General features: G+C 48.8%; 10 protein-coding genes across 10 annotated transcripts; 5 read left to right on the forward strand and 5 right to left on the reverse strand.

Annotated features, from left to right (window-relative positions):
* Positions 1 to 1,281: 1,281 nt before the first annotated feature.
* Positions 1,282 to 4,454, reverse strand: K441DRAFT_700559 (uncharacterized protein). Its single transcript, XM_067653258.1, has 4 exons — positions 4,211 to 4,454; positions 4,136 to 4,150; positions 3,429 to 4,038; positions 1,282 to 3,381 (listed from the first exon to the last, which is right to left on the reverse strand). Exons 1-4 carry the CDS (start codon positions 4,305 to 4,307, stop codon positions 1,560 to 1,562), a joined length of 2,544 nt encoding a protein of 847 aa, XP_067497885.1. The 5' UTR covers positions 4,308 to 4,454; the 3' UTR covers positions 1,282 to 1,559.
* A 737-nt stretch (positions 4,455 to 5,191) lies between these two features.
* Positions 5,192 to 7,811, forward strand: K441DRAFT_646784 (acid protease). The gene is made up of 3 exons (XM_067646828.1): positions 5,192 to 6,128; positions 6,181 to 7,676; positions 7,726 to 7,811. The coding sequence occupies exons 1-2, from the start codon at positions 5,543 to 5,545 to the stop codon at positions 7,359 to 7,361; spliced, it is 1,767 nt and encodes a 588-aa protein (XP_067497886.1). The 5' UTR covers positions 5,192 to 5,542; the 3' UTR covers positions 7,362 to 7,676; positions 7,726 to 7,811.
* A 4,179-nt stretch (positions 7,812 to 11,990) lies between these two features.
* K441DRAFT_588998 (uncharacterized protein) lies at positions 11,991 to 12,717 on the forward strand (the record flags this gene model as incomplete). Its single annotated transcript, XM_067644740.1, has 2 exons — positions 11,991 to 12,543; positions 12,599 to 12,717. Coding segments are annotated over 2 exons (672 nt in total), but the record flags the coding sequence as incomplete, so codon positions are not given.
* A 198-nt stretch (positions 12,718 to 12,915) lies between these two features.
* Positions 12,916 to 13,847, reverse strand: K441DRAFT_646792 (putative ethanolamine utilization protein). The gene is made up of 3 exons (XM_067646829.1): positions 13,648 to 13,847; positions 13,404 to 13,573; positions 12,916 to 13,287 (listed from the first exon to the last, which is right to left on the reverse strand). Exons 2-3 carry the CDS (start codon positions 13,562 to 13,564, stop codon positions 13,026 to 13,028), a joined length of 423 nt encoding a protein of 140 aa, XP_067497888.1. The 5' UTR covers positions 13,565 to 13,573; positions 13,648 to 13,847; the 3' UTR covers positions 12,916 to 13,025.
* Positions 13,848 to 14,497: 650 nt separating this feature from the next.
* Positions 14,498 to 15,775, reverse strand: K441DRAFT_681871 (uncharacterized protein; the record flags this gene model as incomplete). Its single annotated transcript, XM_067651518.1, has 2 exons — positions 14,498 to 15,616; positions 15,704 to 15,775. The coding sequence occupies 2 exons, from the start codon at positions 15,773 to 15,775 to the stop codon at positions 14,498 to 14,500; spliced, it is 1,191 nt and encodes a 396-aa protein (XP_067497889.1).
* Positions 15,776 to 15,917: 142 nt separating this feature from the next.
* Positions 15,918 to 18,240, reverse strand: K441DRAFT_312454 (uncharacterized protein). The gene is made up of 5 exons (XM_067641112.1): positions 18,116 to 18,240; positions 17,889 to 18,026; positions 17,740 to 17,832; positions 16,006 to 17,685; positions 15,918 to 15,931 (listed from the first exon to the last, which is right to left on the reverse strand). Exons 1-4 carry the CDS (start codon positions 18,146 to 18,148, stop codon positions 16,135 to 16,137), a joined length of 1,815 nt encoding a protein of 604 aa, XP_067497890.1. The 5' UTR covers positions 18,149 to 18,240; the 3' UTR covers positions 15,918 to 15,931; positions 16,006 to 16,134.
* A 582-nt stretch (positions 18,241 to 18,822) lies between these two features.
* Positions 18,823 to 19,534, forward strand: K441DRAFT_589099 (ATPase, V1/A1 complex, subunit E; the record flags this gene model as incomplete). The annotated part of the gene is made up of 2 exons (XM_067644750.1): positions 18,823 to 19,331; positions 19,384 to 19,534. Coding segments are annotated over 2 exons (660 nt in total), but the record flags the coding sequence as incomplete, so codon positions are not given.
* A 631-nt stretch (positions 19,535 to 20,165) lies between these two features.
* K441DRAFT_669157 (uncharacterized protein) lies at positions 20,166 to 21,540 on the forward strand. The gene has a single exon (XM_067650107.1). The coding sequence runs from the start codon at positions 20,579 to 20,581 to the stop codon at positions 21,191 to 21,193; it is 615 nt and encodes a 204-aa protein (XP_067497892.1). The 5' UTR covers positions 20,166 to 20,578; the 3' UTR covers positions 21,194 to 21,540.
* An 821-nt stretch (positions 21,541 to 22,361) lies between these two features.
* K441DRAFT_690613 (uncharacterized protein) lies at positions 22,362 to 23,702 on the reverse strand (the record flags this gene model as incomplete). Its single annotated transcript, XM_067652393.1, has 4 exons — positions 22,362 to 22,751; positions 22,801 to 22,828; positions 22,883 to 23,197; positions 23,266 to 23,702. The coding sequence occupies 4 exons, from the start codon at positions 23,700 to 23,702 to the stop codon at positions 22,362 to 22,364; spliced, it is 1,170 nt and encodes a 389-aa protein (XP_067497893.1).
* A 1,503-nt stretch (positions 23,703 to 25,205) lies between these two features.
* K441DRAFT_690614 (uncharacterized protein) lies at positions 25,206 to 25,703 on the forward strand (the record flags this gene model as incomplete). Its single annotated transcript, XM_067652394.1, has 1 exon — positions 25,206 to 25,703. The coding sequence occupies one exon, from the start codon at positions 25,206 to 25,208 to the stop codon at positions 25,701 to 25,703; it is 498 nt and encodes a 165-aa protein (XP_067497894.1).
* Between the last annotated feature and the right edge of the window lie 686 nt (positions 25,704 to 26,389).

Here is a 26,389-nt window from a genome sequence, read left to right on the forward strand (position 1 = left end):
TCCTTTTGCTGCCAAACTCTTCCGCATACGGTCTGCTCCAAATGAGCATTTTGCATGTGTCAACACAACGTTCCAGATCGCTCACAGCGTGTCCCGGCGAATTCCGACTCTGCCATGGTGTCGTCGTCTTGCTGACATCCACCTGCCTCTCTCTGTTTTCGGCACAATCTGGACGAATATGACTCACCAACCAGCAATTGGTGGTGGCGCTGGGAATTTGCTGGAGCAAGTATACCGAAGAAATCATAATTGCCGAAACCGGAGTGACGTTACTCATACGGAAGCAAACTTTAAGAGCCTGGTGTTGCCGAAAAACTTCGCTGCCGGAATATTAGCCGTACTTTATCGAGACTTACCAAGAGTTTCAGTATATCAGTTCCCTCTTCTACATATTCTTTCAAAGCTTTAGCTGGATTACCAGCAACAGGAGCCTACAAACTTAGCGGTAGTATCCCTTAACACGGTGGAATTCGTCCTGTAGTTATCGATAAGGAGCTGGCCAACTAGAAAGCTAGATTTGTTTGGTGTTCCTAGTGCTTATGCACGGGCCATATCCTCGTATGACGCCACCGGGTCAAGGGATACGGATTTAAAATTATATTTAAACATTTTCAGTAGTTAGAGGTAAAATTATAACGTGAGCGATAGGGCTATGACGGTCGGCATAGTTATGATGGTTCCTAATAAATTTCGTCTGTGCGCAGTTTTGATGTTCCAAACCGTCATAACTATGCCGACGTCATAACCCTATCGCTCACGTTAATAGGCTAATGGAGTTTTTAGAGTTTGTTGGGGTGCAAACGGATTGGGTAAAGTACTGCAATTGGGCAAAAAGGGTCGGCTTCAAGCACTGCAATTTTAGCACAAACGAGCGCACAAAGTGCATGACAACCGAGCTAACCAAATACATCTAGACAGCACACCAAGACCATTTCCCCCAGTGGAGCTTCCATGAAAAGCAAAATGTTACCAACACATATCTTTAGCGTCCTTCCGCAGTTACAGAAGTTGAGTGTCTAAAGGCACATCTATGACATTAAGATCTTAGTATACGTCTAAACGGCTCATGGGATATAAGATGACTAGTCGCACTTTGTTAGATCATACAACCCTAAATATTTCAAAGCTAGAGCGTATATAGACACGGTGCATGGTCGAAGTCAAGTATTAGTTAACCTAGTATATCCGATCACCACCAATTAGCAGAAGATATTCTCGCAGGTGACAAGGGCTAAGGCCGTGTTAACTGGTTAAACTGCTTCAGTCTCAATTGTTTTGTCACCCTATCAAAACTAAAGCTTTATCATCTTCAATTCATTGCTTGTTCTCATACCCTATCCCTACACTACATACATGCAATCTGTCAACTACACAATACATTACTAGCCATGCAACACTCAATAGAACGCTAAAACTAGAGAAACGAAGTGTAGACGCCGGGGATCCTTTCAGATCATGCCATCATACTGCCTATCCGAATCATATTATCTATCCACTAAACGCCACGCTCAAACACAGTGATGTCGTAACAGCTGTCGTAACCAGCCCAACCATTATTTTCAAAGCAACATCAGCAACCACCCCGCCACCCCGACCATCAACCCTTCCACAAGGCCCTCAGTCCCTATACCCTGGCTCATCGCTCCGCCTTTGGTAGCGCCAATCCCGCTCGCGATGAAATTGCCTGGCGCCTTGCTACTACCCGTCGTCGTCGTCGAGCTCCCGCTCGAGCTGCTGCTCGTCGTGTTCCGCGCCCCGGACCCCGTCGTACTCGCGCTCACAGTCGCCGGCCCAATCGTGCTCGTGTGGCCATTAACAACAATGAAGCTCGCCGACGGGCCGAGCGAGTACGTTGTCCCCGAGATCGTGACAGCAGGACCGCCAGGGGTCAGCGTCGTGCCGGGCCCAATGACGACCTCCGTGGTACCGTCGACGACGGTCGCCGAGTACGTCTGGCCGTTCAGGGTGAGGATTGCGGCGACGGTGACGGGGCCCGGGTTGTTGAGCGTGGAGGTGACGCCGTTGACGACGACGACGGAGCCGGAGCCGCTGGCGGGGAGGCTGTATACGGTGCCGCTAACCGTGAGCACGCCGCCGGGGGTGAGGGTTGTCCCGGGGCCAACGACGAATTCGGTCGTGCCGCCTATCACTGTCGCGGCGACGGTTTGGCCGTTGATGGTGAGGAGAGGGGCGCCTGTAATCACGGGGTTGCCGGGAACAGGCCCGAGAGTCTGAGTTGCTCCATTCACGACGGCAATGGTGCCTGAGGGGCCAAGACTTAACACAGTGCCCGAGACTGTAATAGCTGGACCGCCGGGTGTTAGAGTTTGTGTACCGAAAACGAATTGACCACTAGGACCAGCAGTCACGGGGGTACCGCCAACTGTCAGAACTGAGTTACTAGGTGGGGTGGGCCCCGCTGGGTTGATGGCGATAGTATTGCTGCCTCCGACCACGATGCTAGATCCGCCTGGAGGTACGGATACGACAACACCACCGATAGTAGTCACCTGGCCTGGCTGGAGCGTCTGTGAGCCAATGACAATGCCTCCAGGTGGCCCTCCTGTCGCGGATTGGACCGGCCCGACGGCAATAGGCGTGTTCCCTACGGTGATTGACTGTCCGCCTGGCGGGTTGCCTGCTAGTTGCGTGATAACCGGAGGACTTCCGGGCTGAGTCTGTGGCGGCGGGTTCCCTCCTTGACTTACATGTGGAGGATTATTTATCACGGACGGATTATTGGCAATGAGCGACGCGATTATATCCCCAATCCCCGGTTTGCTTGCCGGAGGCTGGTTTGGCGGCGATTGCTGTACAGACGGTCCGCCCTGTATTGAAACAATTGGTATAAAAACTGGGGGTGGAGTATTAACGGGGCTCTGCTGCGGTGGCGTGTTTTGAGGATCTGATTTAACACCTGGAACGCTGGCTGGAGGCTCCCTAATTGGTCCCGTGACAGTGGTGTGAATTGTTTCGGGTGCGGTAAGAAATGCGGGCGTCATCAGCGTAGATGTTCCGGTTGCCCCGAGGGTGACCCCCTTAGTGGAAGCAGTCGTGCCTGTAAATGATTCGATTTGTTGCGTTGTGCACGTAGCTATGTTTGACCCATTAAACACGCTGATGATTTCCGCTTGCGTCTTTAGATAGTCAATAAGTGCTGGTGGAAGAGTTTGAAAGGTTCCCGAATCTTCATTAATCAATGGTTGGATGAATGGGGTTTCATTTCCATCTGCAGGTGGGAAGAGCTCTAGAGGTTCAACATCCTGAATGCAAGTAGACTCTTCCCTTTCGAGAATTTGGGTTGGGGTGGGCCTAGCAGTCTCATTTGCGTCAAGACCACCTCTAATATCAGTATACGCTACATATGTTGTCGGAAATGTTCTGTTGCAGTTAGTTTTGTGGTTAATAGAATGGACATGATAGCTTACAAAATAACGTCTGGGGCTGCCTTCCAAGTCCAAGTCAGCGTCAAATGGACGTCTGTTGCATTAGACGCAATTGTTGCACTTGAAGCAAAATTGGTTGTGAAGCTTGTGGAGACTTCGCCATCAGGATATGTCACGAGAACCGTTGTTACTGTGCCACCAATGAAGGTAATCTCTTGGACGGGCGCGGTATAAATAAGTGTTACGGGCCCGGACGCCTCTAGGACACATCCAGTGCAAGCTGCAGTAGAGCTGACTGAAGAATTTGTCGAGATAGGAATTGATGAAGAGGAGTTTGTTAAGCTTGACACACTCGATGAAGTAGTAGATGAGATTAAGGAGCTCGAGTTTGAAGATGAAGAGAGTCTTGAAGACGTGGAGGAGATTGAAGAGGAGCTTAAGCTGCTGGATAAACTGGATATAGAAACGACGGAAGAGCTCGATGACCAGCTGCTAGATGCTTGGGAAGAGATATCTGAGAAATTCACAGTGCTGCTTGACGAGCTTTGAATATGTCTCTCAGGAACTGAAGACGTCGATGTTATGACAAAGCTCGATGATACTGAAAATGTAGAGCTTATTGAAGATGGAGGAGAAACCGTCGACGAGTTTGCTGGAGGAAGGGTTAGAAGGGTAGCCTAGTCGGTCGTTGTTGGTGTAGGGGTCGGTGCTGGAACCAAAAATGAACCACCAAGACGGTAAGCACTTACTTATCGGAAAACGTTCTAAACAATCAATGTCAGCAATGCGCTAGAAATTTATTCGGCGGTGTTTGAGCTACTCACGCCTACGGACAAGAGCTGTTTCGCCATTCGCAAAGAAAGGCCAATTTGCAGCAAGTGCGCAAAAGATCAAAAGACTCCGCATGTTGGAGACGAGCATTTCGCAGTATTAAAACGTGTAACGAGCGGAAGGATGCAAGAAATGCAAACGGCTCTACAGTCAGAAATGACAAGATCAAAACTTCTTTAGGCAGTGATCAGAGGACAAAGGGGACATGGAAATTATTATTTGAACGCAGCAGAAAGGTGCAGCAGCCTTGTAGGCGGGTGTCGTGCGACAGGCCTATGAATAGCAGATCCCTGCGTTAATCTCCATTGCCCAAACCCTTGCCAATTGCATGCAAGAGCCAGCGGAGTGCACCAATAAGCGGCCCCAGCTAACGGTTCTGCTGTGGCCGTGTAGGTCGGCTGAGAGCGAGGGCCACCAATATTGTCTCTTAGAGGCAAAGCTCAGCCTTTAGAGAGGCTTCTTGCAACAGCCTAATCCACGTCACCCGTTCTTGGTGAGTCTGTCGTTGTTCACACGGTGTTCCGATGTTGCTATTTCGGCTCACTATGTGCAACCGTGGAGATTCATAACTGGCAGCTGTTCTGCATCCACAAGGTTCTGAGGGTTTGCTATTGGGCATGCCGTATTCAAAAAATGCGAACTGTCGAGGGTAGACAAGGGAAAGATAATGCGGGCAAACTTGAAGCCGTGGTCTCGGAGTCCCTAATCCCTCCTCTTGTCCTCTCGTCGCAGTCCTAACTCCGGAGCAAGGGGTGGCATCTTGGACATGGCATCCTGCAGCTTGGTTCAGCTTGGAGGGTAATTACGGATAACCCTGTTGGGGTAGCATCTCTCTCAAAACTCAGTGAGTGGTGTGGGTTTTGTGGAGGCGAAGTCGCCCACGCACCCAATCCCGGGCCAGAAGGCGAGGTTTTAGTGCCGCCGAGTCTATCTGGACCACACAGAGCCAACTCCAAGACCGCCCCAGCCATCATGGCGTTCAGCCCTCAAAGAAAAAAGCCCTCAGCTGCCCAGCCACTGAATGCCGTGCTGCTTTCCCGGAGAGCGCCCAAGTTCCAATGCTAACTAACCTTGTCTTGCATAACTTACCTTATGGTCCACAACCAACCCGCGACCTGGCTAAGTTATTGTCTTGCGACGTGAACACTACCAAAGCCTGGAGAAACTTTGCTTGTCGTTTTTCTTTCTGAGAGTCTCTACACCATGTCCTTAATGCTGCTGCGCATTTCTCTCTTTTCCATCTAATTCATCTACATTTAATATCTCATTTTCTTTTGTTTCAGCATTCTTCGACTGCGCTTTTCGTTTCAACTTAACCCCACAAAATGCCCATCAGGCCGCGAGCTTCCACAGTTCCTACGCCCTATGTAGTACCGCCGTCGCAGAGCTTTGACGGCAACGATGGAGCTTGGTCTACCTTCGACATTAACGTCGGTACTCCCGGGCAGGACTTGCGCGTTCAAGTCTCTACTAAGAGTGGGGAAACATGGGTCATCGTGCCAGAGGGGTGCTATCCAGAAGATGGCGCAAATTGCCCCAGTTTGCGAGGAGCGCAGACCTTCAACAGCGCCGCAAGCCCTGGATTCCAATCCAATATGTCCTCTACATGGTCAACAATTGGGGTGTACAGTCTTGATCTGGAGAAGGAGTTGAATTACACTGGGAATGGGATATACGGATATGATAGGGTAGCGCTAGGGGCAGCCTCGGATACTTCGGTACTGTCGCTGGACAAGCAAATTATTGCCGGAGTTGCAGAAATGGATTACTACATGGGCCATATTGGTTTAGGAGTTCAGCCTTCTAGTTTCTCCAGTTTAAGCCAGCCGATCAACTCCTTCCTTCATCAATTATGGAACCAGACGAAGATACCTAGTCTTGCCTATGGGTATACGGCTGGAGCGAAATACCGTAAGTATTCCACCAGCTGAGACGCCCTGCAGCGCTAACACTTGTTCCATAGGCCTCAAATCAGTATTCGGAAATCTTGTCCTTGGTGGTTACGATGATACCCGATTTACTCCCAGCAATGTCTCGTTCTCCTTTGCCAACGACGATTCCCGCCTTCTCACCGTTGGCGTTCAATCAATCGTAGCCATGAATTCTTTACAAGGTGTATATTCTCTTACCACAACCGGTCACCTCTCTCTCATTGACTCAACTGTTCCCCACCTCTGGCTACCACCCGATATCTGCGACGGCTTCGAGAAAGCATTCGGCTTAACATACGATCCAACCACGGACCTCTACCTGGTTAACGACACTATACATTCCCAGCTTCAATCTCTCAATCCCTCCATCACCATTAAACTCGGCAACTCTGCCTCTGACACCAGCAGCAATTACACTAATATCGTCCTTCCATACGCGGCTTTTGATCTCCAGGCCTCGTACCCTATCTATGCTAATGCAACAAATTACTTCCCGATCCGGCGCGCCGCAAATGATACCCAGTACACCCTAGGCAGGACCCTACTGCAGGAAGCCTACCTAATAGTCGACCACCAGCGTGGCAACTTTACCCTTGCGCAGGCCGCATTCCCAGACCCACTACCAGCCTCCCATATTGTCCCCATCATGCCACCCTCAAATTCAACTACAAACCCGAGTTCTACATCCACACCTTCAAAATCTGGCCTTGGGATAGGCGCAATAGCAGGTATCGCAGCTGGGGGTGGCGCTCTCCTACTACTCATACTCATAGGCGCAATCATCTGGTTCAGACGCCGACGGAACCCGACGAAGCCAGGAGAACTCGACAACACGCAGATCACCGACGCCAAAACCCAGGGCGCGGATGACGGGCTTTACGGTGCCAACAAGCCGCAAGAGCTCTCCGGCACCCAGGTCTCGGAGCTCGCGTCGCCGGCCAACGATACCGCGCTGGGCATGGGCAGCAGCAGCAAGCGGGGTCCGTACAGGCATGGCGACCCAAGGAGCCCAGGATCGCCGGGAGTGCATGATCATCTACTCAGCCCTAATCCTCAGGAGCTGCCGACGCCGTTGAACAGCCCCGGTTTTGTGCATGAGTTGCCCAGCGCCCCTCTCGTGCATGAATTAGAGGGCGAGTACTATGTACCGCTTAGCCAAAGGGGGAGCAGGGCGGGAAGTATTGCTAAGCAAGGCCACGAGCGAGATAGTTAAGACGTTTGAGTGCTGTATACAGCCGAAATATTACCTGTAAATATCTTCTATATTCATATACATAGTCCTGTAATTTGCTGGGGTTGAGCGGCTTCTTGGGTCGATAGGGATCCGAAGGGGTGTTTTGTATGGCAGCATTAGTGGCAGCATACTCACTGGGGCGTTTTGGAGGAGGCATGACATGGAGTAGACGCAGATGTCTACTATTGTATCAGCATATCACTTATATCCACGCAACATACCTATTAAAACGACTAGGCCTTTCTATGGTAGATTTTGAATTCTAAGAGAGTATACTTTTGATATCTTCTTGAGGTAAATTAGGTTAAAAGTTCCGAGATATTCGCCAGGCTGATGATTTCAGATGTTTACTGGCCCTTTGTGCTTCAGAGGTAATTCATAGGAGCGTAATTGCATCAAATGACCAACACGGACCCAGGTCAAACTAGCACCAGACTTAAATCAACTCTAATTTTATACATCTTCATTTAAGGTGTAATATTTGCAGATATAGACTCTCTCTATGCCTGATCTATTGAACCAATTAGAAACCTTGGCAGTAGAAGCTTAGCACAGACATTATATGCCTACACCCTCTCGTCAATTCCGGTGGTTAGCGTGTTTTATTAACTTTCCCTTAAACAGCAAAAATACCAAAACTTCCCCTACAAAAAGGCCGTGCAGACGTGGCCGCGCTAACCACCGGAATTGATGAGAGGGTGTACTCCGTAACGTGTTCCACCACTCATCCGGCCACACCAGTCATCCGGCCACCCCACCAGCACCAAGACGCGTCTTCGTACCAAAACAATAATGTCATCAATTCAGAGTTCTAAATCACCCCAGAAAGAGGGTAGACTACTTCCTGCTAAACAAACCGTTCAAAATAATAGAATTTCAAGTATTTGTAGGGCTGCAACGTGGTAGGACTGGTGGAACACGTTATGGGCCGCTGTTTCCCTTACATAAGTGATTTTCTAGCCCCGTAACTAAGCACGTGCTAATCTAACTGGGTTCGGTTAAAATTCTACTACGAAGCGTCTGATTTATGATATAAGCGGCACCTGCCAAGGATGGTTCTATTATCCCTTAACACGTCAGCGTCCATCTAGAATCTGGTCCGTGCGCGAAACATCAAAACACCAGACTCTTAATTACGCGTGCATCTACATAGACTGTGCGACACATTTTGGGTGTAAAATATGTTAGATTCCATTCTGCAGAAAGGACGAGGGCTGGTTATCTTATATTGAGCGACTAAACTCTAAGGAATAAGCTATATAGATCGTTTTATATAAGATTTTGTAAATATCAACTAGCTTCATATTCCTGAGCAGGACGATTCGATTTGGTTGATTTAATTGGCTAGTCCTTATCGATAACAGATGGACGCAAACTGACGTGTTAAGAGATAGGCCGACGGCACTTCATCATTTGAAGGTTCTCACTCAAGCGCTGAGCGTTATGCCAGCTTCTTCACCAAGCACACAGCCCCCTTACTAAATTCATAGCATTGCGCAACCTTCGTCGTATAGGAGAATGAATGTCTTCGGCTCAGGTCTCGCGAAGCTAAAGCGGCATAACCCAATAAGTCAGAAACATGAGAAACCACCCGCGGGGAACTCTGAAATACATGGAGCTGGAACATCGAGTTTGATTCCGGTTCCTTTCCCGGATTTGGCCCCTAAGTCGTCCTTCTATGATTTGCCCATCAAGGCGTCCTTCCATGATTTCAAGCCACTAGGAAGCGACATAATCACCGTTCAATACCGTTCTAGTCCAATGCTGTACATGAAGTTTGCCTGGAAAGCTATTGGTGATGGCCACCTTGACATTTGGAGTCTCAGGAAATTGGTCGCCGAGCAACTCAAAGAGCAAGACCCTTGGCGTGTCAACCTGGTGTACAATTCAGAAACAAACCCGGGCTCACAGGCCGTAAATCTTGAAGAGTGTGACGCATCGGAGACTGTTAGCAGTTTGGGAATGACTTCCAAGCAAAATTTAATCCATGTTGACATTAGTGATTACCTGATCCTTCGAGACTCTTCAACCTCTTTCCCAGTTCGCGAAGGAATCCGGATTGTTTCGATTCGATATTACGCATTCAACAAAGTTGGGCAAGTTAAAGAGAAAATCGCCCGGCTACGGGATGTGCATAAAAGCAAGATACGGTTGTCGCATCTGGGCCAAAATTTGAACGACGAACTACGGCTAGGCGAAGTAGGCGTTGTTCCCGGCTCCGAGGTTGTGTATCAGATAGAAGTTCCTCGAACAAGAGCTATACATCCTCCTTCACCAATTTCCCCATGGGTACGCCCAGTTCCAGCTACAGGAAACCAGGAACATAAAGAACCCCAAAGACAATCCCCCGCTTCTACGGAAACATGCTCCCATAAAAGCTTTACTTCCTGCCAGCTTTCCACGAACCTTCCTTGCTGTGTTTGCGCCGACGAAAGGCCTCACAGGGCTTCGAACAGCGTCTTATACACCGCTTCGTATCCTATGTATACTGATGGAGTTGGCATGACGACGAATGGTACAAGGTGGCAAGGCTACTGTCCTTCATGTAAAGGTATTAGGACCCTTGAGTTTTATCTTCGCCTTCCGTGTATGCTAACTAGTTGTCAAAATGTAGCCTATTGGCAGAAGAATCCAAGTGCTTTTCCAACTAGCCAAGCCCAATCTTCTAACAGTCAGGCCCAATCTTCCAACCCATTTCGTCGGAGCGTTTTCACCAAGCCAGAGCCCGCCCAGAGAACCGCTCCTATCGAATCAGCTATCCCAAACAAATATCGAGAGCCTAATATTCCTGAAAATTTACGTCCTACATATTCTTATGGTAAACGCCCTTCCAAAAAGTATTTCGACTGCATTCGAATAATACCTAGCAGCGGCGCGGATTTTTGGATGGAATTCCCTCTAGGTACCATCAGGAATGGTTTGACAGTCTCTCAGCTAAGGACTCTGATGGGCCGCTATCTAGGAGATCAGGATATATGGCGTGTTAATTTAACATTCGATAATGAAGCTGTGAGAAAAGGGACGAGTACATCACGAAATCAGTCACCCAACCTCGAGCGTCATGACTGCCAATTTGGCGAGAATGCTCCGGAAATGTCAGGAGAATCAGCTTCTCTCCAGAGCCTCGGCATGGAATCAAATGATCCTCAAGGAAAGAACGTGATATACGTCATTCAGACTGATTATTTGTTGCTTCAATGCCAGGAGAAGTACAATACCACATTTTCTGTACGACGCGAACAATTCCCAAAGGTCGGAGGAATTCGAGAACTGCTTGCCAGGAGAGAAAACTGTCTCGCAGTGGACATTCAGCTTTTCTACAAAGATCGTGAGCTAAAAATCGACGACCGCACACTTGTGGGGGAAAATATCTCTTCAAGGGCTCTAATTCAATGGCGCCAAGCAACGGACTCGAACTGCACGAAGCTTGTTGATAGATCCTCAACATCACTGATGAGTTCAAATAGCAGCAAAATCACTGGACCTAGACCTTTTTTCTATACAAAGGACCCGAGAGATCCGAAATCTTTACCGGACAATGATGTCCTTTTCATTTTGCATGAGGGAGGCAAACAAATCTGGATGAGGTTCCCTGCCGGGACAATCCAGGCTGAGCGTTTGACATTTAATCATCTTAGAACTATTCTTGCGGAACACCTTGCCCTGCAAGATCCATGGCGGATCGCTTTTTTCAACGGAGTCATCGATCTGGAGTCATCCGAGATAGACTCCGAGATATTCTATCCAGTTGATCCGCAACGTGGACCAATCAAAACGTTTCTCAGTCGTTACATACTGTTGACCAGCCCCAAACGGAGCATTCCAATCTCAAACACTTCTCTCATGGATTTAAGGTCAACTGCATGTCGAATGGTCAACTTGCCAGGCGCATCACGAAGAATTCGGTTTCTCTATAAAGGCGAAAATTTCAACGACGACCCGAAAGAGCTGTTCACAAATCATGTACAGAAGAGCTCTGGGACCCCTCTCGAGATCACTTTTGTCGTAGACGCCGTGCCATCTCTGGAGGTGCGCTTTGCTGCGCTCGGTGGAAAGAAATGGTCACTGTATTACTCCGAGGACGAGGAAGTGAGTGTTGGAGACATACGAAATCATGCAGCAAATCGGCTCGGGATTGACGACGTGCGAAAAATCCAACTGAGCATCGATGGGGTCCCTCTGCAGCACGACTTGTGGAGAGTGAATCAGGAGGAGTTCAAAATTTATTTCGAAGCTTCTCCTGACAACACAATTATCGTGGAGGCATCAGACTACTTCGTTTTGAAGTGCGAAGATGATATCCACTTGGTCCATTTCGACGCCGGAGCGATTGACCGAGGCCTAGTCTCCGTTCTACGAATCAGGTACGAAGCCGCAAAATCCTTAGGCAAGAGATTCCGAGTTTTTAATGAGGAGAAAATAAGACTTGTCCACCGAGAACGGGAGCTCAAATGCAGCGCTACACCTACTCTTCTTGCCGCGAGAGATGCCGGTTTGCTTTGTGGATCCGAGCTCCGCTGTGAGTTCAAGGAAACAAGAGATCGAGATCAGTATCTTCGGGACATCGAAAAGGAAGTTGAAGCTCGAGGCGTGCGTAAGACGGCCATTGAGTGCTCAATTTGCGGTGACAACAAACCAGCAGCCGATTTCCCTAAGCAGATCACGGAGAAATGCGCGCACGAGGTGCATACTTGTCGGGAATGCTTGCAGAGTTGGATTGCATCAAATTTGGAAACTAGAGCATGGGATAAAATCAGTTGCTCGGAATGCAAGGAGACACTTCACTACTCGGATGTTCAAGCTCACGCATCAACACAGATATTCCAGAAATATGACCAACTCGCCACCCGCGCTGCTCTCAACACCATTTCTGAGTTCCACTGGTGTATCTCGCCTGCAGGGTGCACATCAGGCCAGATCCATGAATCCGGCGCCGAAGGTCCCATTTTCCGCTGCATAAGTTGCGGGTTCAAGGCCTGTACTGTTCATGAGCGAGCCTGGCACGAAGGGGAGACGTGCGAGGAGTATAACTATCGCATCAACCCAAAGAAGAAAAAGGCAGAAGAGGAGGCATCGACGAAGCTGGTTGAGAAGATTGCGAAGAATTGTCCCGGATGTGAGTGGAGGATTGAGAAGATCTCCGGGTGCGATCACATGACCTGTAAGTTGGCTATTGTCTTTGCGGAGTATAACTCCCGCTGACTGTATTGCGCTAGGTTCGAGATGCAGCCATGAGTTCTGCTATCTTTGCTCTGCGGACTACGCAGCGATAAGGAAGACAGGGAATTCTGCACATGAGTCGTCGTGCCGATATCACTCGAGCAATATACGGTAGTTCTGTACGGGGTTTTGGTCAGCATCTGGGCGTCACTTTTCCCCATACTTAATCCCCAGTAATGATGTTAACCAACCACAATCTTGGGGATAATTTCATAAGCAATATTGCCTGTAGCTAGAATCATATGAGCCGTAGCTTCACGGTATGACGGTCACTAGAGTATTAGAATGATACCCATACATTTGAGCTATTAATGCCGAGGACTATCGTTCGACAAAATTATATTCATTTTTTTCTTGGAATATTCATACCATTGCCTATATTAACATCCCCAACAGCGCCGTACTCTCTCTTCTTTCTCCTACTCACGCTGCGCCTTCTTTCCTCTGCCCGGTGTAAAATGATAATCCGTAATCCTCAGTCTCGAAAGTGATTTTAGCTCCCTTTGGAAAGTAAAACACGTCTCCCGCTACGGCATGCACCTTGTTCCCTGTCTCGTCGCTAATGTCAAAGCTGCCTTCAACAATAATCTTCATCTCGTGATAGGTGTAGGTATAGACCAGCGGCGTGCCTTTTTCGAGACGGTAGAAACCGCAGGATATTGGCTTTTCAGGGTCGATCTTCTCACTAGGAGAGGGCAATATTAGTATGACGCTCAGGGGAGGCATTTGGCACGGTCTGGGTGCAGGAGAGGCGAAGAGGGAGCAGAAAGGTCAGGGGCGTGGTGGAGGGTAGAGATGTACCTGCTAGCGACGTCTCCGAGGTATGCGTTCTCGTTAGCGATTAATGGTGGTTTAAATGTTGATTGGCACTTTGGAAAGTGTGTCATGGCAACTGGGGAGGACATCTTTTCAGATTTTGAGAAAGCTGAGGTAGCTTTGACTTTGCTGATTAGACCGCCCATCGCGTCAGTCTGGTAAAATGTTAAGAGCGGTATTGATTTGAAGTTGATATGAGATTATCTATCCCGATGGGGAGCGAGCTTACCTATATATCTTTATCAAACCAAGTGGATCTGCAGCTGCAAACTCAGTAAGATAAGGTCGATAATAACTGGAGCTGATAGAGAAGAGGGGGCAAGACTGGAAATAGTAAAGCAATGCCTGGGAGGTGTCGGTTCCTACAGCTGAATGGTTATATAGCCAGTGCATTTATTAGCATCACAAATACGTTATAAGGGCCTAGATGACCCCGCTATGCCCCGCAGTAAAAGAATAAGCTCTAAGAGACAGTGAGACGTCCATCTTTTGCTAGCTTGAGGAATAAATTGCTGCTTTTAGCGATTGACGTCCCCGTCCGGTCCTATGCATCAGAACGGAGGCGAAGGTGAATTACATGGAGCCTCCAGAGGAGAGGCGGCTACGATTGATGTAAGACCGTAGAGGGGCATGCATATTACTGCGGTGATTGTGATGTCCGTGGTGCGGGTAGCTATCAATTGGTGTTGGGGGAGGACTTGGCCATGGAAACTGTGCCCTCTTTAGGAAAAGGTTGGCTGGTGACTTCCAACACCACCTAGCACCTCTTCTTTCAACCTCACCCTTCTAGGCCGGGCACTTTAGCTGGTGGTTTTGAAAGCTGCACATACATACGGGTTTATGTGTGTTAGAATGTGTCAAAATAATGTCCCTATGTTCCTGGCGGAAGTACGGCCGAGCCGTTTACGTCTAGGTATAGTACAGAATCAGAAGTGAAGTGTTCAGTCGTTCGCCGTATGCTGTGCTCCAGAAACTCCAAGCAAACTCCGCAGAGGAGGTATCTCAAGAACAGCATAAGACGTGGAAAAGAGCATTAAGTTAAAACTGTAAACGACAAGGAGCTGTCCGACTAAAGTTCGTCACAGCTTGACATCATGGAAACTCGCTCCATCGTCCTCTGGTGTCTCACCACCTCCCTGCTTCCCATGTGTAGACAATCCAGCCTCCGCAGCCTTCTCCTCTCTGCCCGTCTCCTCTTCTTCTGATTCTGTGTCTTCCTCGTCCTCCACGCTCGGACTCGTGGGTTTCAGGTCCTCTGTCCTGACCTTCTGTTCCTCTGTCGCGGATTTTGGCTCCGGCGCCTCAGCCGCAACCTTTTCCTTCTCCCGCTCAAACTTTGGTGGCGGAGGCGGAGGCCTGTCATCCTCCTTCTCCCTCTCCTGATGCGAACTCGCAGACGCCCGCTCTGGAGTGGGAGGCGTGACCTGGGTGGTCGGACTTGGCTGCGGCGGAGGCTGCGGGCTCCTCTGCTGCATACCCACGCCAGGCCCCACGTTCCTAAGCCTCGGATCTGCATTCAAATAGTATCCTCTCACACCCACTATCCTCCCCTCCCGCTCACATCCCTTGACCCAATCCGGCACCACAACCGGTATGTTATTCTCGACCGCCCTCTCCCACGCCTGGCCCCTGCCCTCGGTGCACACGAAATGCGTGGTATCGATCCTGACCGTGTCCACAATCTTGGCGCCAATCCTCTCAACGGTTTTCTGCAAGCTCTCGCGCAACGTGGCCGGCATGTGACCAGGCGTGATCGTGATCCCAGACAGCTCCGTCATCTTGTGCGTCCGCACGGCCAGCTTCTCGGAGGAGTACGTGCCCGCGGACGTCCGCAGAACTAGGTGGAAGACATATTCCGTGTCGACCGCCAGCCCGCTCAGCTTCGTGCTGTGCACGTCCCTAGGGTTGGGGATCGTGCCGGCCTTGCCCCCGTTTCTGTATAGTGTCAAGCCCCGCAGAGATGCGGTCGCGATATCGATTGGGTCCCATTCGAGGACAACGGAGGTCTGGGTGGCATTGCGGCAGCGGAGGATGGGAGCTGAGGGCGTTTTCTGACCGAAGGTGCGGTAGATGGTGGACTGGAGGGTGGCAAAGGCGGAAGCTGAGGCGGCTTCTGAGGCGTGGTTTCGGGAGACAGTTATGTCAACTATGGAGCCCGAGGAGATGTCCGGGGGAAGGAGGATCGAGGGGAATTCAATCTAGGAGGAGGGTTAGGGATCATTGCATGGGCATTTCTGAAATTAAGGTGTAGACAATGGGATAGTAGAGATGAAGGGAGGGCATACAAGGCGTTTATCTTCAGTTAGGAGTACGGCGACACCGGCATCGACTTTGCCGACGCTGAGTGAGACTAGCATGATGTTGAATTAGAAGTCGTCTGTGGTGGTGGTGATGCCTCGTTGATGTTTTGGGCTAGCTGGGATTTTGCCAGGCATTTCCGCCTTTGCAGAACGTGGATCGGGGTGGATCGGGGTGGACTCAGCATCATTGAAGAACCAGTCGTAATTGTGCAGCTAAGCTTTAAGGTTAGATACCTTCTATCACTCATTATCTTCGAGAAATGCCGCAACGAGAATCGGATTCATACGTTTACTCTCGTTTTCTATTCATACATAACAGCCTATTCTCAATTCTGGCCAGACGCATACTCGAGCCCCTGGGTATATATTGTCTGTCAAACTGTGCGATCCTTATTCCCGTGTCTAATATCCTACTCTTAATTACCATTCTGACCACCGTCCCTCCGCCTCTTCCTCCACCACTTCAACTTGAACCAATCTCCTAGTCCATCCTGCTGTCTCGATCTCCTTCTCTGATCGCCAAACCCCCATCTTCCGCCTCTACCCCTTGCTTCCAGACCTAGGAGGCCCGAAGTTGCATTGCTTGCATCTGTCTCTTCTCCATCATCACCGTCTCTGTCGTGTGCGATGGCCAAATCTTCATTGCTCAACATTGGTCTCTTGCCGCTCAAGCTGCCTGCGCCAAGGCTCATACCTTCCCACCATGATCGTCGCCGAAATTGATCGCTCGAATCTCTTCGCCGGGCGGGTAAGGTGCCCGATCTAGGCCTGGGTCTCTCAAGATCTGCAGATCTCCGTGCTGGAGATCGGAGATTGACACCGCGTCGCAAGTCTTCCCGGTCGTTCAATTCATCCCAAATTTCTCCTGCCTCCTCTGAGATTGTCATACGGCGTCTTCTTGGGGCGGGGCGTCGTGGGCTGGAGCTTAAACCGGGGCTCCATTTTGTGCCTGAGGTTCGTTTCTTAGATTGGGGGGTTAGATTAAGGGTTGGCGTGGTGGAAGTCCGAAGGAGCGGCGTGGTCTCATCAGCGCCGCGCTTGTGCTTTTTATCAGCTTGGGTCATAGGTATCTTGAGCTTGGGCGGCTCGAATGCGGCCTCCTCGTCAAAGGGATACTCCAGTGGCGAAGAGCGGAGAATATTGGAAGGCCCTTCCTCATCCGCCCCATATTCCGACCCTTCACCTTCCGACATACTAGAGTGAACAAATCCCATTCCTGGAGTAAGGGCTGTTTGTGGGGTGGGAACACGGCCTCTGTGTTTGATAGTGAGTGTGGGAGATCCGGGCTCATGAGTCGACTCATCGAGTCGCCAACTCAACGCTAAGACACCAGAAAGGAGGATGGCGGTCCCCATTGCAATGAGTCCAGCACGCCATGCTGGTAATCGAGATGATTGATGGAAATAAATCAAACCGTCCAGAATTGCAATAATATTGTAAATGCAAAATACGAAGGGGTAAAGTACGCTAGTGCTACAGAGCTTTAGTCCACGATGCAAATAGTAGAGTTGCAGTAAGGCGAGAGCCACGAGGCCTAATAAGATCATCCAAGACTGCCATCGGTTGAATTGGTTGTGGCGATCGACGATTGTTCGAACGAGAAGCTCGACCGCGGATTTCGCAACCAGGAGTGAATGGGCAGAAAGGATGCCACTAATGCAACCGAAGCACATGCCACGAATCAGACGCAGGCGGGCTGTTGGGCGAGGGAAGACGCGTTTCATAGCCCAGGTGGCGACTAAAATCAAGACAACAGCGAGGCCAGTGCCCCAGAGCCAAAGGAGAAATTGGCGCCTCCCGAGAAGGCCGAGTAGTTGGTCGAGGTTATGAGATGGCTCCGTAAGAGCACCAAATGTTCCAATCAGCACTGCACCGGCGGCGACAAGTATTGTGCCTATGAGGGAATATCGAGTGAATGGTTCACTAAGAATAATAGATGCACAAATGGAGTTGAATACTAGGCCGGACTGCAATTGTTAGAATTTTATGCAATGAGGCGCAAAGGGTGGATGTGATCGTACCGCCTGGAGAGTCGAGAGGACAGGCAGTGGAAGGGTTGTGATTTGTATTGTACTTCCAACGATGTTGGCAACGATGAACATGAGCATTCCCAACTAGTAAGAGTCAGCGCGTTGCCCCAATAGCCATGCACAGAGAGATCATCACTGGCCTGCCATCTTCGGCGTCTGTATGGTGGTCTCCGGGCAAGGCCATCTTCCTTTTCTTCTTCCAAGAGGTGAGACTTGCGTTGCAGAGTCAAGCCGATGCTCTGGATACTTGTGGAGAGCAGTCCGACGATAACTCCGAGCTACGATAACCTGGAAGTTAGCATTCGAGGGTGTATCAAAGATTTATAATTACAAGGGTTTTCAGGGCTTGAACGGTTCTTGAACTTACAGCAACGCTTGCTCCGGCAGACAGCTCCACCATGTTGAGGCTGAAGACGGAACGCAAGAGCGATCGCACAAAAACGCCGATGCTACCTGACTGCCGACTGCATGCTGGATACGGAGCCTTGGGGTATTTCTCTGGCGGCCAGCGCGCGGAATCGGCGGAGGGTTTGGGGGATTGAGGGATTGGGAGTCGTCGGGGTTAGTTGACGGTGTCGTAGCGGTTCACGAGACACAGCTAGCGGCCAGCCGAGGCGAGTAGGCAAGGATCAGCAGCGTGATGATGTCGTGTTGTATTTGAATGCTTTCTGCAGTTGCTACGGAAGTCTGTACATGTATTGATTTGTTGGAGAGAAAAAGGGCTGCCATGTGACTTCATAACCTTCTCCTCGTACGTGCCTATACTTTTGACTTGCTAACGTAATTTCGGAAATGCAGTTGCGAACAGTGTTGCTTGGTTGCTTTTGCACCGCTATCGCCGTAAACGAATCTCCGAACGCAGCAAACCACGACCTAGCATCTTAATTACACCTCCACCAAACCGCTATCTTCCACCCACAACCAAGCTCAACCCGAGCAATTGCTACCTCCTCTAAAAAGCCGCCATGTCGCAGGTTCACGCAATGTCCGAAGACCAGGTCAGAACAGCTCCATACGCTCCAAGTCGAGCCCAGTGCAGCCGGCAAGCTCCCCCGCTAACTGTGCCTTGTGCAGGTCGCCGGTGAGCTCAGGAAGATGACAGCCTTCATCCGCCAAGAAGCTCTTGAGAAGTCCAATGAGATTATGATGAAGGCTGATGAGGAGTTCGCTATCGAAAAATCCAAGCTTGCGCGCCAAGAGACCGCCGCAATCGACTCCTCCTACGAGAAGAAGTTTAAGCAAGCCTCCATGTCCCAGCAGATCACCCGATCCACCGTCGCCAATAAAACCCGGTTACGTGTGTTAAGTGCTCGCCAGGAGCTGCTGGATGACCTTTTCGAGAAGGCTCGGGCGAAGCTTGACAGCTATACTAAGGATAAGGCCAAATACGAAGACATTTGCAAAAATTTGATACTGGAGGGCTTGTATGCGCTCAATGAGAGCAAGCTCCAAATCAGGGCTAAGAAGGCGGATTACGACATTGTCAAAAAGGCTATTGAGGAGGCGGAGAAGGAGTATAAAAGTAAGGTTGAAAAGGACATATCGGTAACGATCAATGAGAGTGATCCACTACCGGAAGGATTGTAAGTTCATATTCGAAAAACCCCCGCAGGTTCTCTTCTAAATATTTCATAGCGCTGGTGGCGTATTCATCGTTGGAACGGGCGGAAAAATTGACATTAACAATACTTTCGAAGAAAGATTACGACTACTCGAGACTGATGCCTTACCTTCTATTAGAGTGACGTTGTTTGGAGACAACCAGAATCGGAGGTTCCATGATTGAGAGGCAGAGATGTTTTCACAGCAGAGGTTAAGAATCGGCTTCGGGTAGGTTGTAGCTGGACTGGTGCAAAACAGGCTGAGGATAGTGCACAACATCCTCTGGGATACCAAGGTTGAATAAGGTGCAGTTCATCTCTTGCTAATGCTTGGCGGATTTTGTAGAATATGTACGGTCTGCTTCAGGTCGACAAATGTGCAAAACAACCGTTTAATCACGCCAATCAAAGCCACGAAATATCCTCCAGCATGACTCAAGCTGACAAACTTTAGTGAGCCATAAATTCTACGAATCGAAAACCCATGTATCAGCTCTGGCGTTATTCTTTGCATGTTCCTAAGCCTCTCTGGTGCCATTAATGAGATTCAACAAATGCTAATGAAGAACCCGGGAACTTCGTATAATCTAGGAGAGCATCTCTCGAACCCGCAACCCGCTATGAACGAATAGAAGTTGCCACTCTGACATATATGAGTGTCGTTTTATGGACCTTGCTCGTCACTCATCAAAAACAGTTTTTTAAGTAGAATAAAGTTTGAGGTCAAGACTCATAAAATTCCCATCAAGGAATTAGCATGTGCCTGTTTACTGGGAGTCATGGAAGCTCTGGCCTGCTGCATTGGCTTGCGCTCGTACAACGATCATCAACGAGCCGGCAATGAGCGACAAAATTTCTGATCTTCTGAAACTGCCCCCTGCCAACATCGATTTCACTGCGAGAACGCCATTCATCCCAAACAAATCACGTACATTACAAATAGCACAGAACTACACCAGTCGGTCTAGTCTCGACTTAATTCCGGAGAGGGATACATATCGTAATGTACTAGAAGAGCAGCATCCCTCTAATGGCATCGATCAGGTCTCGCAATCTTGGCCCGAACTCCCACCTCGCCTTCCGAAAACCCAAATCAACACGCACTACCTGCGCAATCTCCTCAAGTTTTGCTGCTAAAGGACTCGTAACGACCTCTTCAACTAGGATATGCCCTTCTCAAATGAATCGCTTCACCGCAAAGACTATCTGTTCTTCAACTTCCAACTCATATGTCCGCCCCAGATGTAGAAGTGTTTCGCAAGAAGACAGAATTGCTGCCTGACATCTTCAAGTTACCTGCGGAGGAGTTAGGGATCCTTATTGATACGGTTTTAACAGCTATTAGGCGATTCAATTATCCATGGAATCACTCCCTTTTCAAGTCCCACAACCCCACTATGAGAAAAATGACTAAGTGGGAAGGGGGCGCTGAGTTAGCCAGGAAAATTTATCTGGGCCATTCCAACCTTGTTCGGGCGCGACGACCGCGCAACCTGCCACGAGATTTGCTACAACGCGCAGGCAATAAAGAATCGCTGGTTCTCGCAACTCGTTGGTCTGAGAATATTACAGCGGCCGACATGCAGCGTCGTTACTCGGCACACTTCGAAGTACCTACCGCTTCACACAGGAGTAACATTCATAGACTACAGAGACGGGTTGCTGTAGTCTGGCCGTCTTTTACAGATTCAGCACGTGTGGGGGTACTGTTCTGGGTTGAGAGGAAGATCAAGAATTACTATGGGGAGCAAGCGAAGAAGATATTCAAGAAAATCAGGAACAATAACTGTTTCTGGGTAAGGCGTGGACCTTGTGCACCCCGATTGGGGAGTAGCCATGTCTGAGAACGATTGGGTTCAGAAGCTAACATCGAAAGGGAGACTGGCTCTACAGGTCCCTGCCAATGATGTGAAATTTACAGGATTTGGAGTTGGTGTTTGCAGTAGAATCCCTATGGAGGTATAAACGGCCATGAGTGAGAATTAGCAGGGATAAATAGGAAGCCGCTGCTATTATTCTGCCACTGATCTTTTACAAATAAAACACTGCTTCTGAAATCCACGGTGAATAATTTGGGACATTTTACAAGGCCTATATTTGTCCTCATATATGGCACACGTTGGGTTATAAAAGATAGACCGTAGTGGAGTTCCGCCTTGTAAGGCCTTATGCCAAGGATTTTAGTGGCCAGCACCCGCGCACTATGTGCGACGTCTCTACGTTGGCTCTGCTGAATCCGAAGACCAGCAGGTGTAGGCCTCACCTCGTACAGGTGCAGAGTCCGATTTCGATGGCCCTCAAATATATATATATAATTTTGTATCCATACTTAACCTTTAGAGTTGATTCGATTGGGCTTTCCAACAAGGGCCCGTCTTGCAGAGAGGTATTCGACAGAGTCTGCAGCCGAATCGAGTCCTTGGTGCCCTCTGCGGCCTCTTCCAGTCCCTACTGTCGCGAGTGTCGCGCATAGGTCACAAACGCATGGACGCCATCTATGCAAAGGATAGAGAAAGTTATGGAAAGAAACGGTTCGAGGAATAGTGACGAGGGAAGTGTTATTTTTCTTCTCGGCCGAGTATCTAGATTTCTCTAAGTAATTCAAATTTATAGAAACAGGGAGATCGATAATGAGAACATTGCGCTTTTTGGAGATATGACAACAACACAGATTATAGCGTCGGCAGTGAAAGATTCTTAGCCTCTGCATTCTTTTGCTAGCATTTGTATAATTATAGGCAATTTCCTACTCTTCACCAGCCCCAGAACGCTGCGCGTGATGTGACTGAAGACGTAGGTAATGAGCATGAAATTGAGACAGGTGAGGGCAGCGGTGTAATTGAATTTGTACAAAGGTACATGCGAGTAATTGTTTGACGGTCTAAAATGATGGAAAGTCCATTCTACGGCTCTTCTTTGATGGTAATTGGAAGCTAGGCTCTGAAGTCCCTGTGGAGAGAAATTAAGGAAGCGATCAAGCAGCATGGCACTTCTCATCGCAGAATATTAGCCCTAGGGCCCAATACCAAAGATATCCACGGATCGGTTGTGTATCCAAAGGCCTTTACCTACCATCCCAGACGTCCAGGGTCGAAGAGAGTAACCAAACCACATAATAGTCCAAAGATGACCCAGTATCCTCAGTGTCCGTGAGTCCTGTACTCCTAATTTACGGCCAAAGTCAATTATGTGATCCTCAATTAAGATTATGACAGCCTGTGCGATGAAGAAGCTGATTTCGCCATTGTCTCGGAAAGTGCGGGCGTTGGCCATAGCGGCTCCTGAGTGGATGGCTCCACTAACAAGGAAACCAACGAAAAGTTGCAGGTACTTTGATGCAAATGTCCCTTTAGCCAGATGGAAAACATCACGTGCAAGGAATATGCCAGACATGGAGCAAATCTAGGTGGGCATGAGCAGTGGGTATATCCAGAAGGGAGGTAGAACTCACGCGACGCATTATTTGGTGCCAGGTCACACTAATATTTGCAGGTAAGCTATGTTATTTAGGCGAACTGTTGATATGCACTTACGACCAACTTCTGCGGACCGTGTACATATCACGTAAATCTCCAAATAGTCGTGGGCATTCGTTAGGGGGAGCAAGTCCCGACAGCACAGATACCACACCAATGAGGCAATTCATCATCTCCAATGTTGAATAAGTGAGTATTATTTGTACCCAGGACAATAAAAACTGGGTCTTGAAGGGGGCAGACATGAAGCCGACGGTCGTCTTTTCCATTCCACGATAACTGCCATATGGAGTTGAGGCAGTGTATGCGCAAGCTGTATCCTGTAGGAAAAAGAAGAATACAGCTCTAAAAATCTTGCGCAGTGCAAATTTTCTGATGGCAATCGTAAAATTAGCATTAGGCCCTGCTCTGAAGGTACCTTATGCAGATGGCATGCTCACAATTTTGGATAATCAGCCGGATGCCCGTCGGGCACATTCTTCGACTGATGTGACCAACCCGTGCCTCTCAAATATACAGTGAGGCGAGCGGCCCACCACAACCTTTGCATGAAAGTAGATGGAACCCCATCATTCCTGTCATGTTCCCTTTTCTCTTTTGTTTCCCCGCGAATTTTGTGCCATTGTTCCTTGTCTGGGTTTGCCAAAACTATCCAGTCGAAATAAGTAAAGGCCAATGTTAAGGCCATGAAGCTTAACGTGTAATCATCTCCGAAGTTCCCTTTTTCGCGTCGAAGAGGTAGCTGTAGGAGGAGGAGCATCATGATCGGTAAAGTGACAAGAGTACGGTAGATCCCAGGACGCGCTGCCAGTGCCAAAATACTGACTAAGTAGATCAAAGGAAGGAAGTAGCGCTGGGGGAGAGTCGGAGGCTCCATTTCTCGGCAATAGACTGAAGCTGTGCAGCTTCGAGCGGCAAGAAAATAGGAAAGGTGAAGGATAAACCCCTTGATCATTCCGGCCGAAACTGTTCCGGAAAAATTTCTACCTGAGTCATGAGAATGACGAGGCGACGTGATTCGTTAATCATCGCCACAACAATTGAAGTACTTTAAAGGTTCACAATCGAAATGTAAGGAGCATTGTTCTTGATGAAAAGTCTTTACTTCCTTAAGCGTCTATTGCAATCCTCTAGAACCTTTGCTATACGGCTTGAAGCAGGACATGACTAGAGAGGGTAGGAAATCTGACGGGCGAAGATTTCGTTAAACGACTAGGCCTTAACGCTATGAATCTTCGCTCGAGGTTGTGAAGCACAAAATGTCTGCTTGACCTCTTAAGTCGTCTCTTTTTGCGCTCCGGCGGAAGCTCTCGGCTCCCAAATACCATTTTACGCTCGATCTAGTGCAAGTCAAATGTACGGTCAGAGTTGGACAGAAAAGATTATGTCTTCAGGTTGGGCCGCGGCTGGATTAGACTGCTGACCAGAATAGGCATAAAAGGAGTGCGAAGCCCGGAATTGGTGATCCTGGGCATGGTGTTTTTTTGGCGCCGCACGAGTCCGGGTGCTGCTGCTCCACACTCACATTCTCCGAAAGCGCAAGACACACAGCAGGACCTTGCAAACGGTCATTAGACCAAGATGTTGCTGAGCAGGTTATGGATCTAAAACGTTGTGTATTGCTTAGCTTCTATGTAGGTCATGGATAAGGTTTTCCTTTATCGAGCGCCAAGCCTTATCACGTGATATTGTCCGGGCTTGTTCGCCAACACAAGAGTCTCGGAGATTATTTCCACCCACTTTGGGGTTGCGGCTGAGAAGCTGCCAGACGCCCAGCAGTCCAACAGTGGTCTCACAGTGTCACATTGTTACCTAAACGTGCAATGGCCGACCGCCTTCCGTCAGCACCAGGCATAATGTCACCTGTTGGAAACAGTGGCGTTGGCGTCTTGAGTGGTTCGTTTCCTCAGCCTTGGCAGGGGCTGTGCCGGTGGAGAGATCACTCATCATTAGCATTTCCAGTCCAGCCCTGCAACAAGTAGGGTTCCATTCGTATCTCGCAGAACATTCAATTAGCCATCCGGCTTACCCTTTGTACAACGTCCAATACCTGCTACGCGTTACAAATGCCGTTTTACCGTGTTCAGTGAATATTATTACTGTTGCAGTAACATAGGAGCTAACAATAGAATACCTATACGAACAGCTACGTATATTTCCTCTTCCTGCCCTAATGCCCGAGGCGAAGGTAATTATAGCAACCATAGAGCTGGATGTCATGAGTATAAAGAGGGTGACTACATCAACCGAATCCATCCATCACCATTCATACAGACTACACTCTTCAGATAATCACTTCTAAATCACAAACTCTCAGCAAATTCTTCTCTACAAGCTCCATTCGACGAAATCCTCCCTCAGCTCAGCAAATCATCTCAAAATGCAGTTCCTCACCATCGCCTCTGCCATCTTGAGCTCCGCTCTCCTAGCCTCCGCTGCACCTACAGGAACAGAGTCCAACCTCGTTCCCCGCTCTTGCAGTATGGCCTATCCCCAGTCAATTGGCTTCCCAATCAACTACGATATCCATCAAGGTGCTGGTGCGACCAACAAGCGAGACGATTTCGTCTCCTTTTCCATTCCCTCCGGATCCTACGGCTGCACCCTAGAGGTTAACTTTCCAGCCAACTATCCTATCACCAGTTCTGGAAACAGCCAAGTTTACGTGTATGCTGTTGATGGGCCGTCAGCTGGCAGCCAGGTCGGAACCGTGACATTTGCGAGCAGCCCTGTCGCCGCCACGAAATATGTCATCAACAGCTTCGCTTGCGCATCCACAATGACCTACAAGTTGAGCATTGGAAGCACCACCGACGCTGGTTCTGTCGCATTTGCCGATACAAAAGATGCTGGTATTACCATGACCTATGACTGCTAGTTGCATATTTGCTCGTCATATTGGTGGAGTAATTCGGTTGCATGTAGCCTTCAGTTTATGCTCTGTCTATTTCTTCATTGTTCTCATAGTTGTAATACTTCTGCCTGTCCTTCAATAGATATTTCTTTGCTCATCTAGCTATAATACATTTGGCCTGAGTAGCTATTAAACTTTCTGTGGTTTCAGGCCTACTTTAGAGAAGATGTTTCATTTTGCTTTCTACAGACTAGACGGTATGAGTATGTACAAATCCTAAACCACTAACTGCATTCAATGTGCGGATGTCCCAGTTTAGCTCGCTTAACTCGTCTAACCTTGTATTTGCGGATATAATTCTATTCACTAGTCATGTGCCCTTTCTCCTTTGGATACTCTTATCCCTAGAACTAAGCAATTCAGACCGAATCCCTGGAATATAAGCGATTCATAGTCTTGTAACTAGGCAGTCTCGAAACACGTCTGGGATGGCCTCGGCATATTCGTCATCACAGTTAATCCCGCATATGACCAATCAGCATGAGCTTTTCCCTTGATTTATCTGATTACACTTATCTTATTAGGCCCTAACTGATGCTTTATTTCTCTAGCGACCCCCTGATCTCCACACATCTCCACATTATCCCATATAAGTACCATGTGCACTAAAGTGTGTGTAAAACATCTGATGATAGACCGAATTACTTCAA

This window comes from Cenococcum geophilum (assembly GCF_001692895.1).
Source record: "Cenococcum geophilum 1.58 unplaced genomic scaffold K441scaffold_68, whole genome shotgun sequence".
Classification (NCBI taxonomy): Eukaryota; Fungi; Ascomycota; class Dothideomycetes; order Gloniales; family Gloniaceae; genus Cenococcum; species Cenococcum geophilum.

Bases quoted from the DNA above. Each gene is read 5' to 3' on its own strand.
- K441DRAFT_312454 (XM_067641112.1), bottom strand. From the start codon at position 18,148: ATGGTGGAGCTGTCTGCCGGAGCAAGCGTTGCT. The intron at 17,833-17,888 runs GCCAGTGATGAT...GACTCTTACTAG, and splicing joins ACAGACGCCGAAGATGGCAG to TTGGGAATGCTCATGTTCAT. The intron at 17,686-17,739 runs GTACGATCACAT...TAACAATTGCAG, and splicing joins TCCTCTCGACTCTCCAGGCG to TCCGGCCTAGTATTCAACTC.
- K441DRAFT_700559 (XM_067653258.1), bottom strand. From the start codon at position 4,307: ATGCTCGTCTCCAACATGCGGAGTCTTTTGATCTTTTGCGCACTTGCT. The intron at 3,382-3,428 runs GTAAGCTATCAT...TAACTGCAACAG, and splicing joins GCAGCCCCAGACGTTATTTT to AACATTTCCGACAACATATG.
- K441DRAFT_646784 (XM_067646828.1), top strand. From the start codon at position 5,543: ATGCCCATCAGGCCGCGAGCTTCCACAGTTCCTACGCCCTATGTAGTA. The intron at 6,129-6,180 runs GTAAGTATTCCA...CTTGTTCCATAG, and splicing joins TACGGCTGGAGCGAAATACC to GCCTCAAATCAGTATTCGGA.
- K441DRAFT_646792 (XM_067646829.1), bottom strand. From the start codon at position 13,564: ATGGGCGGTCTAATCAGCAAAGTCAAAGCTACCTCAGCTTTCTCAAAA. The intron at 13,288-13,403 runs GTACATCTCTAC...GCCCTCTCCTAG, and splicing joins CTCGGAGACGTCGCTAGCAG to TGAGAAGATCGACCCTGAAA.
- K441DRAFT_669157 (XM_067650107.1), top strand. From the start codon at position 20,579: ATGTCCGCCCCAGATGTAGAAGTGTTTCGCAAGAAGACAGAATTGCTG.